Genomic DNA, 17462 nt, shown 5'->3' with positions numbered 1-17462 from the left:
TCACCAAAATATCAAAAAATATCAAACGTAACTTCATAAAAGTTCTTACACCTTCAATATGTTTCAAAAGCTATATAAATACAAATAAACCTAATCAGAAGTTTCATGCCTTTCAAAAGCTACATAACAAAGCTTCATAGTAGACAAATCCAAAAAACCTAAAAAATATAGCTTATGTCAGCCCCAAGTTCTTATAAGCCAAAATGATCACCACTCAATATATGTGAACCAAAGCTTCACGAAAACATAAAACATAGCTAACAAAAACACATTTCGAACCCACGAACATAAAACATAGCTAACAAAAATCACATTCCTCACCACAACCACAAACAAAACAAAATTAAATTTAAAATAAATAAATTAAAAATAATAATTAAAAAAACCCATCAAAATCCTCCCCCTTAAAAGACACAATAACCAAAAACATAATTCATATATGATTACAATGATTAATACAGGCTACAATATGTACATGAACCTCCTCCCCCTCAATCCATCTCAATTTCATGATTTAAAGCAACTATATTATAACTACAACACAAACACAATGCTCTCCTTAAGATTACAAACTCAACCAACTTAAACAAAAGCGCTCTCCATAAGATTACAAGCCTATATCATAACTACAACGCAAACGCAACTCACTCCCTAAAGTCACTTCATAATAAAAGAAACATGCAATATTTGATGGTGCAATTCCAAGTAGTAGTAACACAAACTCAAGCATAATTCCAAAATATAAATCACAGTTCTATATTGACTATCATAACTGCAAGATAGCCACATAATTGCGAAACACGACAATTATAAAATCTAATAATAAATAAGAATAGTATTACATACTGAAAAATATCCCCTTCAATAAACCTATATTTCTTCTGGTTCCCTTCAATAATGCACCTTTTTCCTCCAGATGCCAAAATAGCAAAGTTAACCATTTAAAATGAAAATTGCAGCAGTCAAAAAATAACAATAAGAAGAAGGAAAACTGCAAATTAAACCAATAATGTAGCATTGGAGATTATGTTGGAATTGATTTGTGAGGGAGTTGAAAAACAAACAGACCCGTGGAAGAAGTTAAATTTTCATTTCAATTTTACGTAGAAAAGTAAAAAAAAAAAAAATCCACTAGTGTCTAAAAATTCAAGAAATGATCTCTCACATGTACCCAAAAATCGACTTGGGTCAATAGTTTAGTGAGCAAAGCTTTGAGAAAATTGATACACACAGTCACACACACACACCAAAAAGCAAAAGCAAAAGAAAATTTCAAAAGAAAAAAACAAGGAAGGAACTTTGGACTTGGATGAGCCTGAAGCGCACCGCTGAGGGATTGATCCTTTTGTCAAAACGAAGCATCAAAAAATTGTAAAGTTGTCTCTCTGCAGATTGATCTTTATGTATATACAGCCCTAAGAAATGTGCTGATTTCAGTTGGTGTTGTGTGTTTCAGTCCAAATTGAGCAAAGGGGTAGGGAGAATTGAGATAAGATGCAATTTTAAACCAAAAGAAAAGAAAAAAAACAAAAGAAAAGAAAAGGCAATTCAATACTACTTTCTGCATCATCAGTGACATTTAGGTCTCCAATCAACAACTCTAAATAGCATTATAAAACCCTAATATGGAGATCAAAATGCTTAATTTTGAAATAAGCGAAGAGCACAGTTACATGATGGAGGTTTAGATAAATCTTACCTGTATGCAGGAGTGGAGGCGGCAGCGAGAGCAACTGGCAGCAGTGGCGTGCGACGGGTGGACGACGAGCAGTGGGCGGACGAACGCTAGCGATGGACGACGACGGGCAGTAGATGGCTGTCAGCCGTCGGCTGGCAAAAGGAGACGAGAGGAGGGGCTGAATCGAAAGGGGGAGGGTTTGAAAGAGAAATTGAAACAGGCGGGTGAATGAAAATGAACTTATGGATCTTAGAAGACTATTCCCTGACGTTTCCTTAAAAACGGTGGGCTATGTCTAACTCTCCCCACGTTGAGTTCCAATCCGACAACTTTTTCAACGTTTCCTTAAACGTGCAGGACGAAAACTTTTCCAACGTTGAAAAAGCAAACAAAAAATTTTCGTTGAGTTCCAATCTGACAACTTTTTCAACGTCAGGAAAATTTTTGTCCGATAAACAATAAATTCTTGGAGTGATAGTAATGGCTCGGAACAATGATTATTGGAAGAGTTTTTAAGACTATGAATTTCAATTACAACGATTTCATGATTTTATTTCTACCAAATGATTAACAAAAATATCCAAAAGTAAAGTATACCTCCCTAACTCTCAGCAGGCACCATTCACATAGAAGCATTCAAGGGCAGCCCCATCCACCACCCCCAGGAGTTAAAATCTGCAGAATCTCCCCAGCTCGCACAGTAACACTATTCTTGCCTCCAAGATAAACTCTCCTTTTATCCTTTTTCACCAGAAAATTAGCCCCTCGAGCGCCATCTTTTCCGCCTTTCAAGCCTCTCGGCGCATGAACACGCCTCTCCGAGAGAATGCTCACCACCACTGGTTGCTTAAACTCTATCTCCCTAACAAGCCCATCACCCCCTTTGTAAACTCCATTTCCTCCGCTGTTCTCTCTTAGCGCAAATGTATGTAGAAGTACAGGATATCTCTGCTCGAATATCTCGGGATCTGTCATTCGAGTATTGGTCATATGGCATTGAACTCCACTGGTCCCGTGCCAACAAGGACCGGCCCCACTTCCCCCACCAATTGTTTCATAGTATCCAAATGTGTCGTCTCCAAAAGTAAGGTTGTTCATACAACCTTGGGAACATGCACATGCCTGAAATGCTGTGAGTATGACATCGGTTATTCGCTGAGAAGTGAGAACGTTTCCTCCCACAATGGCGGCTTTCTCGCTTGGGGAAAGTAACGAGCCTGATGGAATATATATCTTCACAGGAGCCAAGCAGCCTTGGTTGAGAGGAATATCGACATCGACCATACAGCGGAGGCAGTATATAACCGCTGCTGCTGTTACCGCTTCTGGGGCGTTCCAATTTCCATATACTTCTGGACTTGTCCCACTAAAATCGAAATTAGCTTCGCCTCTTTGAGGATCAATTGTGAGTTTCAAATGAATTACAGAACCATCATCCATGTAATCATCTTCTTCGATTGTAATGGGGCTTCCCTCTTCAGATCCAGCTGAATTAGATGAAACTCTAGAGGCAACAGACTTGAGCATTTCCCTTACTGCTTCTTCGGCATTAAGCTGTACGTATGTCATATAAGCCTGAACCGTACTTAATCCATATTGTGCTATAAGCTCTTTGATTAGTGAAATTCCTCGGTGATTTGCAGCAACTTGTGCATGCAGATCAGATAAGTTATCTTGGAGTCTACGAGTTCCCGGTACAACACCTTCGTCAGAACTAGGAAACTGCAGGAGCTTGATGATTCCTTCTTCTTGAAAAATTCCCTTCTCGACAAGCTTAAATGCTTTTATCGCAGCTCCTTCTTCCCATATGAACTTTGAAAATGGTGGCATGCTTCCCGGAGTTATGCCTCCGATCTCTGCATGGTGCCCCCTAGATGCAACGAAAAATATCAATTTTTCATTATCAAACACTGGTGTGATGACAGTTATATCAGGAAGATGGCTCCCTCCAGCACATGGATGGTTCGTGACCAAGACATCTCCCTCATTCAAATTGTCACCCCAGAACTCGATTTGCCACCGGACCGTACTCGACATTGCTCCTAAGTGGACAGGTACATGGGGAGCATTGGCGACTAATCCTCCATCAGGACCAAAGAGGGCACAAGAGAAATCTAGACGTTCCTTGATGTTTGTTGATATAGAAGTTCTCTGTAGTGTCCTTCCCATCTGTTCCGCTATACCCATAAACCGGTGGTTAAAGATCGAAAGTTGGACAACATCTACAACCTTTTCTGATATTTTTTCTGTGCAAAAGGTGGAATCTATTTCAATTTTGATGTTCCCATATTTCGTTATAGTAGCTTTGCAGCTCGGTTCGACAATCACAGTACTATTCCCATTCATAATGATAGCAGGCCCCAAGATGATATTGCCACATCCCAGATTGTCAAGCTTGAATAAAGGTGTATTCTTCCATCCATCTCCAAAGTAGACCTTGCAGTGGCCTTCAATTTTAGGGTCAGATGAACGTCCTTCAAAAGCTCGTGGCTTCAATACATTTGTGATTCCAATACCACGGACTCTTATATCACATATAAGAATATTCCTATTCTGTAGTTCAAATCCATACTCCTGCTGGAAAAGCTTCACAAACTCAGCTGCAAAGTCAAATCCTACTCCGTCATCAATTTTTTGGCCCTTTACCATGATGGCAGTATCTGTACCTTCATACCTCAAATTCAAATATGTTTCAGTTTTAATACTCCCCTCTCTAAACCCCTGTCCCAGTAGCTTATGCTTTACTTGCTTAAGTAAACTTGCCTCTCTTCGAGAAACCTCATGGACAGACTCGGAACAATACACAGCTGAATATGGCTCCTGTTCTTCTTCAACAACATCCGCCAGCCCCATACCATAAGCACTCAAAATCCCACAAAATCTATGAACAAATATCTCTTTCATACCTAATAACCTGGCAATAGCACATGCGTGTTGAGGTCCAGCACCTCCAAAGCAAGCAAGAGCATGGTTTTTCGTCTCGTGGCCCTTCATCTCAGTCAATTGCCGGATTGGACGGCACATAGTTTCATTTGCAACATTTACAAAACCCAAGGCTATTTCCTCGATTGTCATAGGCTTCGAGGATGGATCATGATTTTTTCTATAAGAATTAATTTCTGATGCAAGCTTCTCAAACTGTCCTCTTGTGGCTTCAATGTCTAGAGGCTGATCCTCCTCGGGACCAAAGATGGATGGGAAGAAATCAGGAATAACAAATCCTAAGACCAGGTTTGCATCTGTAACAGCCAACTCACCCCCTTTTCTGTAGCAAACTGGACCGGGGTGTGCACCCACCGATTCTGGTCCCACCCAAAAAGCTCCAAATTGAAATTTCAACTTTGAGCCACCACCAGCTGCCACAGTGTTGATGTCCAGCTGAGGAGCTTGAATTATTGCACCAGCAATCTGGGTTTCCAGGACCTGTTCATAACTTCCAGCATAACGGCTAACATCAGTTGATGTACCACCCATGTCAAACCCAATCAGAGGTTTCCTTGTCTCAAGCTCAAAAAGAGTTTGCGAGTAACCAACAACTCCACCAGCAGGACCAGATAAAACTGCCTTGTGCCCTGAAAACCTATTTTCCAGCGCAAGTCCTCCATCTGATTGCATAAATAGAACATTCACCTTCCCGTTGCTCTCATCAAATTTGGACATGAATCCAGATAAGTACTCTTTGATGACTGGAGTCAAATATGCATCCACGCTGGCTGTAAGGCCACGTGGAACAGCTCGAACCATAGGGGTCAAAGCAGAGGACAAAGAAACATGTTTGAACCCCAAACTCATAGCTAATTTCTCCAGAGCTATTTCATGTTGTGGGTAAGTGTAGGAATGCAATAAGACAACTGCCAAACAGCTAATACCTCTTTGCAGGAGATCCTCCAGGGAAGACTTCAGAGCTTCTTCATTGAGAGTCTTCACAACACGAATAAGCCCACCAGAAACTCCTTTTACATATGAGGTATAAGAATCTTGATTACCATCCCCCTTACCATGAACGAGTTCAACTCGCTCGTCTACTTCTATAACGTCCTCATAAAGATTTGATGGTTTCGAGACAGTAAGGTCAAATATGTCTGGACGGGCCTGGTTACCAATCTGAAGCAAATCTCTAAAACCTTTAGTAACACAAAGAGCAATCCTTTCTCCTTTTCTCTCCAAAAGTGCATTAGTTGCCACAGTTGTTCCCATCCGTATCCACTCTATATTTTCAGTGGGTATTTTCGATGTCCTCGAAATTTTCTTGCCGGTATATTCTTCAAGAATCCTCCGAATTCCTTCAACTGGAGCATCATCATAATTTGATGGATCAACAGATAGAAGTTTTATAACTTTACCATCTGGTCGTCCAGGGATTTCAGCGTAGACATCAGTGAATGTGCCTCCTCTATCAATACAAAATCGAAGTTTATCTTCATTGTCACTTCCCATAGATGAAGCCTAAAGACAAAAACAACATAACTGTGAGACCTTTGTTTCTCATACAATGTCGTCGACATTTCAATGAACTGATAGTGATAACACGTTTCAAATGTAGATGATCTAGTTAAATAAAAGCAACACTATATGTTGTCATACAATCCGTAAAACAAGCCAATAAGACAAAAATTGGAAACCAGCATTTCTGCCAATCTTCCTTCCAAATGTATCAGTTATGAAAATTCAAGTAATATGATCAAACGAGCAACCTAAATCAAAGTAAGATATAGCTCAATTTTATAATAATTGAATAATCATATTTCATTTCAGATGAAAACAGTTTCACTTTCAAGTCCGCATTAATGAACGCACACACAAACAAGAAATCGATGAGACCAAATTCTAACAAAATATACTCAAATTCCCACTTCCAATATCAGAACCCACATTCAAAATAAAAACCCACCTACAGAATCAAAACCAGAGATGAAAGAAAAGGATTGCTCGTCCCGCCGCTGCGGATCTATATCGTGCCGCCGCCGTAGATTTGTCCTCCTCGACGTCCACAGCTGCAGGCGACTCCTTGATACTCGCCGGCGCTGGATTTAGACTTCCGACGAACGAATTACCTTACTATCAACCTCCGCCACCGTCACTGATTCTTCAGAGTTGAGCAGTTAATTTAGATTTATATTTGGATAAATTTATTGCTTTGGTGCTGGTTCTCACTTTACTTTTAATATTTTATTATTATTTAATAGGTAATACTTTCTTTTTTTGTCAGATTAGTGAAATCTGTTGAAATTAAAAAGTAAGAAAGAAAAAAAAAATAGTGGAATTATTTTTGTTAATTAAAAAAAGGTGGATTTGTATCAGCGCCGAGATTTCCAAATATTCATATTTTAATTGTTTCAGGTTTTTAAATAAGGTTATAGAAATAAAAATATTATAAAAAATATTTAAATTAATAAATAAGCCTTTCATATTTTTGTTGAAATTTTTTATATTTTATCAATTTTTTTGCAATATTATGAAAATATCTATTTTTATGTCAAACTCATGAATACATGAAAATGGAAAGGTCGGTATGTCATATTTAATACCTGGTTCATAGTGCGGTGATTTGAACTTATTTGCATATATAATTATGAATTTTATCTTAAGAAACAAAAAGCCCCTCCACGTGGGAATCTTAGGACTTGTTTGGTAATATTTTCATTTTTTGTTTTCCATTTCTAGTTTATTAAGAAACCTAAACATTTCGTAATTATTTGTGTTTATTGTTTTTCAAAATATTCTCAAAATTGTATAAACATTTTGAAAACAACCCAATCAAGTTTTTTCTTGTTCTATTTTTATTTTGCTACAAAACATAGCAAAATAAAAATAAAAATATTGTTTTATCATTCTTAACTTATAAAATACAAAATGAATATTAAAAATTTGAATATTTACTTTAAAAAATTAATTTTCATACAAAGTTTTTACTTATTGAATTTAAAATTTTAGAGAAAACAAAAACAAAAAATCGTTATCATCAATTTCATTAAAAAGTAGTAATAATAATAATAATAATAATAAAAAAGAACAAGAAATAGTTACCAAATACAATACTTTTTCTTTATTAAAAATGAGAAAACAAGAAATGAAAATACTAAACGGATTCTTAAATTCTCACGAAACAAACAACTCTTTCGAGTTAGAAAGTCAATCCTAAAATCAGAAACAAATATGTTTACGAAATAAATTTTGCATTAACAAACCCAATACAGTGCATAACATAGTCAATTGTGCTTCTTTTTTCCTTTTTTTTTTTTTTTTGCCTTTTGAGTTCAAAAAATCATAGAGGTGGAAGATGAAATCATTGAACTTTTAGATGGTTATAAATAACTTACCTACTAACCATGCTTCAACTGGCTAGTCAAATTATTCCTATTCAATTCAGTTAAGAACTTGTCAATTTCAATCCCTCTAAAATGAAAAATTATATATAATAATTGAATTTGTATGGCAACATAACTTAGTCATCAAATATTAAATTACTAATTTAGGTTATATTTAATTGTATTAAATTCTAGACTTGGAAGTAGTGACAGACTACTTGACATAAAATAAAAGTGAGATCAAAAACTTCAACTTTATTTATTTATTTATATTATATAGCTATATATATATGTTTTGTTTTGTGTGTTTAAAAATTATCCTTATAAACACTACTTTCACCTATGTATATGTCTCTATTTCCACCTTTTGAATTGTTTTCAAAATCTAACCTAAATTGTAAAAACTAAAAAAAAAATACAAAACTCATCTTTTTTTTTTAATTCAGCTTATAAACATTAGTTTTACTTTTGTTTTTATCTCTTTTTTAAAACATTTAAAAAGTTTAAGCCTAGAAAAAGAACTAGTTATTAAAAACTTGTTTTAGTTTTTAAAATTTGGCTAAGTCAATTGTTTTTAAGGTAATTACCGAACAAGATTGTAGATTTCAAAAATTAGTTTTTGTTTATAAAATTTGGCTAAGAACTGTGTTTTTAAGAAGGGTGAAGACATGCTAAGAAATTGTGATGAAACATAAAAAACTAAAAACAAAATTGTTATCTAAGGTGGTCGCCAAACCCTCCATAACAATCTACTAGCTCGAAAGGTCTAAAGATCAAAATATTCAACCAGAGAATCTCCATCCCCCTTCTCCAAAAGTTATACTAAAAATTTGTAAAGTTGAACAAAGGAGGCCTCTAAATAACTAAAATTCTTTAATGGCCCCGAGTCGGGTTTCCAAGCACAAAACCAGATCAAAGAGAACACTGAAATCTAACCAAACTATATTAGATGCATGATCATCATAGGGGACTTCTTATAACAATGCCAAAATGAAGAGAGAATTAAGTTCCTCATTGTTAAATTAAGAAAATTACATTATGAAGAGACTGCCTCTACAAGCTTCTCTTTGCTGCTTCCACTAGATCTTTTTCGCCTATGCTTATATGAAGGCAAACAAGTTAGAGTAAAAGAAGCAAAAAGAAGCTCAGGAATTCAAATATACAAGATGAGAGAGTTTATTATTTTTATTGACAAAACAAACAAAGAAACATAATGGTTAACTGCTCATCTAGCTCTCTTCCTGTTCACATATTCTACATCCTATACTACCACCTCTTAGTCGAAATCGTAAAAGGACTCAAAAACTGATGAACCACCACCATCGTCGAACTCGAAGTGCAAAGTTCATCGTTAGTAATAATGCAACAGGTCAGCAAAGCAACAACCAGAACCCTTTTCGGCATTGCGCGATATTAAAGACAACAGGCTAAGTCAAAGACGAATCGACAGGACTGCTTTCATTCAAACACCCAACAACTTGAGGATATAATTTAAGACCAAAACCTCCATTTTTCATTTTGCCACTGACTGTACATACCTCAACTTCTGAATATGTACATGAAAGATGGGATTTTACTCAAACTTTTCTTGCAACCATTTTGACTGATATGCCTTTACTCTATGAGGAGCTATGATCTCCAAAGCACCTAAAACACACTTGTGGTAAGAAAAATCTTCTGTCGTCCCATCAGATCGTATCAATATAAAGCAACGTGTATTTTGGTACTTTGAGTGGCAACCAATCTGCAAATGAACGATCAGATAGCAGGTAAAGAAATCTATCATAGTTGATTATATCAATTACGCGGATAAACATCAAATTTCATTACCAAACACAAGTACTATGTAATAGTAATAACATTATATAAAAATCAAGCTGAATAAGCACTAGAGCCCTTTACTAGAAATGTGAATTATTTTGGATCATTTAGCTTAACTACCAGTCTCTACAGAGATCATTGCAGGAATCTTGGCTAAAAAACCGAAGGCTTTGCTTTCTAAAACTATCTTCAAGGCTCATTCATTGACCACTTTCTCCTAAAACAGCCTCTAAGAATTCTTTCTTAATCACTTTTCTGTAGATTCATTAATAACTGCAGATCAAGTTCAAAAGAGAAATCCTAACTCAGCTTTTTCTCCAAGATGATGCTACAACCTCTTAGATCCTAATTCAGGCTAATGAATAGGCCCGTATCCTGTGGCATTGTGCTTTCTTCGCAGTTGTTTGGGAGCTGTGGTTAGAGATATAGGAGAGTTTTTCTGGGGCTTGAGAGACTGGGAGGAGGTGTAGTCTCCTGCTAGATGTAATGCACCTCAGACCCCTTCTTTTATAGCAAGTTTGGGTTTGGCGTCCCTTATGTTGGGCTGTTTTTTTAACGTCTTTTTGTACTCTTTCATTTCTTCAGTAGGCTTTCAGATTAAAAATAAAATAATTGGCCAGATACCCGTTTTTCTGCTGTCTCTTTGCTCAGAGATCGTGGAGTCTTTTGTTGATCTTATGGTGCTTCCCTTATTGTTAAAGGACAGCTTACAGGTTTTGCTCAACAGTCATCCTTTCAAAGATAAAGATGAGATCCTTTGGTGTATTGCAGATAAATCCACCTATTCTAAAGCTACAAGTATCCTGCGTCCTCTTGGAGTGCATTAGATATACTACTTCTCATTTACACTCTTCCCATCCTAAAAAATTGGAAACATTTTAATGATCTTAGTTGGTCTGAGGACAAGATATCGTTTTCCCCATTTCCTTCCCTTTGAGTTCAAATGAAATTTGTATCTTGCAAAAACAAAACAATAGAATAGATCACTTTCCAAAAACATTTTGAAGGACATTTTAAATCCAACATCAATCACAAAAAAGGAATCTTCATCTTACTTGTTTTACTTTATTTACTTATTATTTTTATTTTAATATTGTTTTGGGGTGGGGGGAGGGGAGGATATGGGATATGCTAAAAGAATTTCGTCTTCTATGGGAAATACCTTTATGTCCTGTGCTCCAGCACCAATCTTTTCATCCCTTTGAGGATGAAAGTATAAAGCCATCATCAAAGTTGACTTGTCCCCTTCACTTAATCTGTGATTTAAAGGATACCTACACACACAAGTGGAACCTTTTAGAACTCCAACTCCGTTCAGCATTCAAAATGTTAAAAATGAATAACTCTAACATACTAAGTGATTTTCAAGCAATATACAATTATTCATTAAGCTATAACAAGTATAGATGTATAGGTGCTTTTTTTCTCAAAAGGGAACTTGTGGATTGAAGTAAATGTCCAAATAGCATAAAACATGCATCTAATATAACATAGCCCACAGAGGAAGAACTAACTTGTGTAAAATGCTTCTCAATGCATGAGACAGCTTCTGAACATCATTCAAAGTCAAAAATTGCCTTAAAATTGATTTAGATACACTATTGAACTTTTTAAGCCCTTTGATGGTAGAACCGCCGTTTTTATGCACTAACTGAGCACTATATTTCTCAAATGTATTGTTCTTGTCAAGAGATTCAATCTTCACATTCTGCTTCTCACAAATGCTTTGGCCACCCAGTAGATTATAAACATCGACAGGCTTACTAAGCTCATGCCCCTGAAGAGTAAGAACAATTCAGAACCGTAAGATATCTCAAAATAAGGAACAAATAAATATTACCTAAAAATCAATTAGCAGAAGCCTTTAGGGAGACCCAGAAAAGCATCATGTTTCTTTTAACAAGAAACAAACTTTTCATTAATAGATGAAAATGAAGAAAAATATTCAAGGATACAAACTCCAAAAAAGCATCATGTTATCATGACATTTGCAAACAATAGGGCCAGCTGATTGCCATCAACTTAGTTTAGAGCCTTTCTAAAAGTGTCAATTCAAAGAAAACATACACAAAATAGAAACATTGTTAATTAGGTAACCAACAGCTTGGAATTATCCCTAATTCATCCACACATACATGTTTGAAAACTCATTAGCCTGAATCCTTTTCCAAATAATTGAAAACTTTTGAAATCCCATGAAAACTTTTGTTGGACCTGTTAGAGCTGAAACTTCTCTGTTTTTTTTTTTTTGGGGGGGGGAAGATGTACGATGGGTGGTGAAAGCATGCATGAACTGACAAACTTGATTGACGGGGACACATTACCAGAACGTTATAATCTCACCTTCCCAGAGTATAAGATATCGAACTGTGCCCCAGTTCCCATGGAAGGCATCTTTCCCCATGCCAAGGCATCTAGAGTTCCTGAAAGATTGTCCTTAGTTCCAGCCTTGGCAGCTTTAACAAAACAAGCACCAGGATTCTGCAGAAAACCAAGAATGGATTATTTTACATTGATTGCTTGCTCATTATGATGATGATTCATACAAAGATTAACAATTAGATAACTAACAGAGAAGCAAGCTTGCATAAAGGGTGTTTTGACCAAGGCATGTTCCCTTTGCCGTGACAATCCTTTCACATTCAAACCAACAAACTCTCCAGTAGCGGAAAGACAATTTGCAACAAGCATCAAATGTTCAAGACGTATAGATTTGCCAATATCTGATGTTGCAGACACCAAACTCTGCATTAAAATATTGCATGGTTAGATTAGAAGCATGCAAATGTTCCTATGAATTGTCAGATCCAAGAACCAGCCAAAACTTGTTGGGGGAGTAGAGGACAGAAAATTACTCACATTGAGAAAGTACTTCCATCCAGAATCTATTCCATATGCCATACAGAGACTGTGAGTGTTATCTGGATGACTACGAGACCAATCAATCAAATCCATTATCTGGAGGCAGTTATCCATAAGAGTTGCCCAAAACCTTGAATTGCCTTCTCCAGACATGGTCACTCGCAAGTAGAGCTCACCATGAGAATTACAATGACGTTTTGGTACCTTTGGCCGATCATTCCATGCAATATCTACCCTTTCAATCTCCGCAAAGCCTAATGAAAAAATACCAAATGAAAATAAAACACATAAAATTTTGGTAAGAATCTAGTCAGATAAAAAGCATAACCTAAGTTCAGGCTTGTCATGGTGTGCTCTTTCCAATCCTTTCCCTAACTATTCTCCTAGCATGATTGGTACGAATTGGGAGGCTCTTGTAACTCCCCCTACTTTTCAGTCTTCTGATTTTGCTTTTTACGTCTTCTTTTTACTCCTTTTCACTCCTTAGGGAATTTTTATATTTGAACAAATTTTGTTCCTTTTCATATATCAATGAAAAGTTCGTATCTTGTTCAAAAATACAAAAAACAACATTTTGCAAAACCATCTTAAAAAGTCTCTTGGTGTTTCCAGAATGTTATGCCAGTTGAAACAATGAAAAATCAGCATGGTCCTTTTGGATTTTATTGTCTCTTTATTATCTGTATTGCTCCTAGTTGGGCCTCTTTTATTTTATTTCTTTTCTCTTTTTCTCTCTCTCCTTCGGCCTCGAACTTTTTCTCCTTTTCATATATCAATGAAAAGTTGTTTCTTGTTAAAAAAAACAAAAAGAAAATGTTATGCCAGTTGAAACAATGAAAAATCAAGAGAATCCTAGCAATTTAGTGCGAATATCCTTTAGATCTTGTCAAATATAAGGCATATCACATTACATATTGATTTTCTTTTAACTTTTATAAAAAGAAACAAGTATCTGTATGAAATAATGTATAGAAAGGTAACAAGGGGATGCCGAACAGAACAGACTTTATTGCAAAACAGCTTCAAACTGGCCATGATCAAGGACAGGATAGGAGTAACTTGCAGAATAAAGACAGCATTGAATCCTCATCCTCCATCTAAAGCTCAAACCAAATATGACCAATAGACCTTGTTTGAGCCATTTTCAAGGTCTATTTTGAGGATAAATACCCCATTTTCTAAAAATTCAACTCCCCTACATCTTCTCACTATTTTTCTTATACTGTGAGTATTTCAGCTAACTTACAAACACCTCGACTATTCTCATATGATAGACCACGTGACTCAGACGGCACTAGGATTTTTATCCTAGGTAGGTGGCCATAACTGGATTTGAACCCTCCCTACAGCTTCTCACTTTTGACTTACAAATTATACGAACAGAATGACTCAGGTGCCCACAACTACAAGCATGACAATTATGCCCAATATTCAACTGAAAAATGCCAAAAATGTATCACTAAAGATATATTTAACACATTGTGACTTCAACTCAAAATTGAAGCAAAAACTAACGACAATGGTAGGTTTTAAATCTAATGCAGTATTAGTAAGTCAAAAACATCAGGCTGTTCAGACTGGCCATGTATATGAGGAAAGCATGTTAAATATTAGAAGGTAACGAACAGTACAGACCTCTTATAACTGTACCAAGAAGGAAATGAATCAGCAAATCTCGAATGAAATCTAATTGCAAGAAAGAATTTTTTGTGTGCTCCACTATTGTAGTAGTTAAGCACACTGTATCACCATCTTCTTTCTGTGAATCAGCTATAGGACAGTCCCTTATCAGCCAAAAAACGACATAGAGCTCAAGTGAGTTTATAATGGTTAAATTTGCTCTAGTAAAAAAACAAAAATAGAGAAGATTTCATTTCAAATGAAAGGAAACCGGCTCCAAATGTCAATGAAAGAAGGAGCTTACTGGGTTGTTATCTGCAGATAGGGTAAATTCGTTTTTGCTTCTTTTCTCACAGAGTCACACCGCACATTAAGGGAATGGATGACAGAACTCATTTTCAATCGTCTTTTCTTCAAATTTTCCTGGATGGATAAATTATAGTTGACACTAGATATAAAGGACTTAATAACAATATATACATACATACACTTATAAAGAAAGACGGCTTCAGATTGCATTACCTTGCATACATGAAAGTGGCAAACCCAAGGACTAATATGCTTTTTCCGGCAGGGCTGCGGGGCGAAGCTAATGCCCATATGAAACGTTATTAATAATGCCAATCAAAAGATACTGTAATCACAGCTAATGAGAAGTACAGAAAACATGAAAGGACGTTAGTAACTTACATTATCATGACACTAGACACAATATCTTTTAGCATTACTCTTTCTAAATGGCTCTTGACTCCTAAAGCTCCATACTCAAATCCATAACTTCGTTTTGCAAGTTTCTCCGATAAGAACAATGAAAAGGTTTGTTTGTTACAATTCCTCTTTGAACCACACTCCAGCACTCTCTGCAAAAGTCGAATATATCACAACCATTAGCCTTGGTATCAGAAACTAAATGCTTGTTTAGAAGTTATGCTAGAAAATTTATTAAATTCAAAACAGTTTTTTTTTTAATTCATTTTTTACTCATATAGCATGGATACACTTTTGACCAATTGGCTCCATGTAATTCATTGGTTTTGGGGTTTTTCCTTCCCCCTTTTTTGTAATTTCACACCTCAATGAAATTGTTTCTTATAAAAAAAATGTAATATTAAAAATTAAAATCGTTGACCTAAATTGTTAAATAGAGAAGGGCAAGCTTGCAGTACCTTTAGGTTTAGCAATGGAGAAGCTTCGAGTAGACTAATTGGTTGGTCCAAAGCACTATATGCAGCTTCAGAGATAGCACAAGCGGCCAATGAACCAACAGGATGACCACCAGTAACACGGTTTGCATAATTATCCTCACTATCAAATTCATTAGAGATTCTAGCGGAGGAGTCTCTATCAATATCATAAGAGAACTGAACTAGCTGATTTCCATATGCATTCCTCACTGTTCCATCATATGCATTATATATATCCCGCATCAAAAATGTAAGTCGTCGTGTTAAAGTCCCAGGAACTTCAGCATTATCACTAAAAGAGCTATCTCGATTTGTCACTGAATGAGCAAAACACTCAAAAGGATTTAGCCCTGACAGAAATGAGTTCTCAACCACAGCATATGGAATAAAAGACTGAGTACGGTAAGAAAGACCATCCTTCTGAATATAACAAGGCATCTTCTGACTATTCCATGCAGAACACGAGAGTCTATGTGGAAGCCCAAAAGAAAGAGGAACCAAAGAGTGCTGCAAGCCGAGACACATGCTATGCTGAACTAATTTCAGCAAGTTACCTTTGCTTCCAGCCTTAAACATGGTTAGAAGTGAATTGTCTTTACTAGAATACTTATAAACTAGATTTTGTATATCACGGAAAACTTTCTTGAAAGCATCAACAGAAGCTTGATTTAGAGCAACAGATTTCTGCTTCTCGTGACATAAACGCTCCACTGCAATAGACAACACATTTTGATTACCTTCATTATCTCCAGCAAGGATATCCTTATTTGAATCCACCATCAGCTGTTTTAAATTACATGTTTCCTCTGCTTCTTGTAACCCACAAAAGATATCATCCATCATGTTTTTGTGTGAGTATGAATCAACAGAAAGGTACAAGTCCGAAAGTGAAACACTCAAGCCCCTCATTGATAACCATTCACAGAGAACTCCTTGAGCATCACGCAAGATGTCAAGGGTCTTTCCCTGACAATGTTCAATAAGAGCTTGAAAGAGGTTTCTGCCAGTATCGCGTAGCCAATAAGATCCTTCAGAAGATATAAGTTCTCCATTTCTAATATAAACACAGTGAGTAGGAGAAGAATAATCAAAATCAGGAGGCAGGAAGATGCTGAATAATTGTTTTCCAGTCCAAGCACAACTTCTAAGTGAAGGAGCTTTTACAATTGCTGGGGAAAACAATTGATGTAAAGCGAGCATTTGCAACTGCTGCATTTGGAAAAGATTTAAAGAAACTCCATCTTCCATTATTAAATGAGCAGCAGTTAAACTATCATGACTAAGTGACAGCAGATTTCTACCACTTTGGCCATTGATCAACTGTCTCTCGAGAGAAACCAGCTCTCTAAGCTCCACTCGGGCTTCAAGTGATTGAGGAACATAACCATGAAGGCAATCACCATCAAAATCTCCACGGAAAGGAGAACAACAAAGTGGGTTTAAGGAAAGAACTGAGGAGACAGGAAGAACCTTGACAGATAAAGCAATAAGTGAGTGTTGGTGGATGGATGGTGGTCGATTGACCAACACAACATCCCTGTCAGCTAGAGGCCTATATATAGTGTCCCCCATATTAAGTTCAAGAACATTGCGTACACGAACGAGGCGACCTCCACGACGAACAAAGATCTCTCCCTTTTCAACAAGATGTAGGTAACAAGAAGTACTTAATTTTTTCATATTCCACACACTCAGATGCTCAGATATTTGCAACCTCTCTGCAACATGACAAGGTATACCAATTTCACTTAACTCAATGTTTGGATCACCAACGACAACCATGCGGAAACAATGGTCACTCCGCTTTCCAAGAACAACGTCTTTGATCCATCTCAAACCACATGAGCTAGTAGCAGTGTCCTTAATTTTCTTTTGCTGGTAAACCAAATCTTTACTTTGTAACTTCTCTGGACTAAGCTGCATAATAGAAGTGTCAATATAATAAAGAACAAAAATTTCACATAATAGTTGATGTGATTAAGGCAAAAG

General features: G+C 36.4%; 2 protein-coding genes across 8 annotated transcripts in view; both read right to left on the bottom strand.

Moving 5' to 3' along the window:
- Positions 1-706: 706 nt before the first annotated feature.
- On the bottom strand, positions 707-6807 carry OXP1 (oxoprolinase 1). Of its 5 annotated transcripts, XR_015788259.1 has the most exons (4): positions 6570-6807; positions 2276-6124; positions 1700-1830; positions 707-1415 (listed from the first exon to the last, which is right to left on the bottom strand). XR_015788259.1 is itself a non-coding variant. In XM_088118652.1 (3 exons), exon 2 carries the CDS (start codon positions 6113-6115, stop codon positions 2315-2317), a length of 3801 nt encoding a protein of 1266 aa, XP_087974778.1. In that variant the 5' UTR covers positions 6116-6124; positions 6570-6807; the 3' UTR covers positions 707-1856; positions 2276-2314. The 5 variants fall into 5 exon arrangements, 4 of the variants coding, with proteins under 4 accessions (XP_087974778.1, XP_087974777.1, XP_022143475.1 ...); XM_088118652.1 differs by having other exon boundaries at positions 707-1856; XM_088118651.1 differs by having other exon boundaries at positions 707-1830.
- Positions 6808-8911: 2104 nt separating this feature from the next.
- Positions 8912-17462, bottom strand: part of NRPD1A (nuclear RNA polymerase D1A) — a 33167-nt gene continuing 24616 nt past the window's right edge. For all 3 annotated transcript variants that reach the window (XM_088118676.1, XM_088118675.1, XM_088118677.1), the window contains exons 11-21: positions 15456-17390; positions 14980-15149; positions 14812-14878; positions 14594-14712; positions 14305-14453; positions 12667-12923; positions 12379-12552; positions 12151-12288; positions 11322-11584; positions 10970-11081; positions 8912-9730 (exon numbers count right to left, since the gene is read on the bottom strand). In XM_088118676.1, the coding sequence (XP_087974802.1) occupies positions 9560-9730; positions 10970-11081; positions 11322-11584; positions 12151-12288; positions 12379-12552; positions 12667-12923; positions 14305-14453; positions 14594-14712; positions 14812-14878; positions 14980-15149; positions 15456-17390 (3555 nt within the window). In that variant the 3' untranslated portion in view covers positions 8912-9559. The remainder of the gene's footprint in view (positions 9731-10969; positions 11082-11321; positions 11585-12150; positions 12289-12378; positions 12553-12666; positions 12924-14304; positions 14454-14593; positions 14713-14811; positions 14879-14979; positions 15150-15455; positions 17391-17462) is intronic.

This window comes from Momordica charantia, assembly GCF_013281855.1.
Source record: "Momordica charantia cultivar OHB3-1 chromosome 10 unlocalized genomic scaffold, Mcharantia_2.0 BLBB01000010.1, whole genome shotgun sequence".
Classification (NCBI taxonomy): Eukaryota; Viridiplantae; Streptophyta; class Magnoliopsida; order Cucurbitales; family Cucurbitaceae; genus Momordica; species Momordica charantia.
The sequence above is the reverse complement of the archived record's forward strand: the minus strand, read 5'-3'. Positions and strand labels throughout refer to the sequence as shown.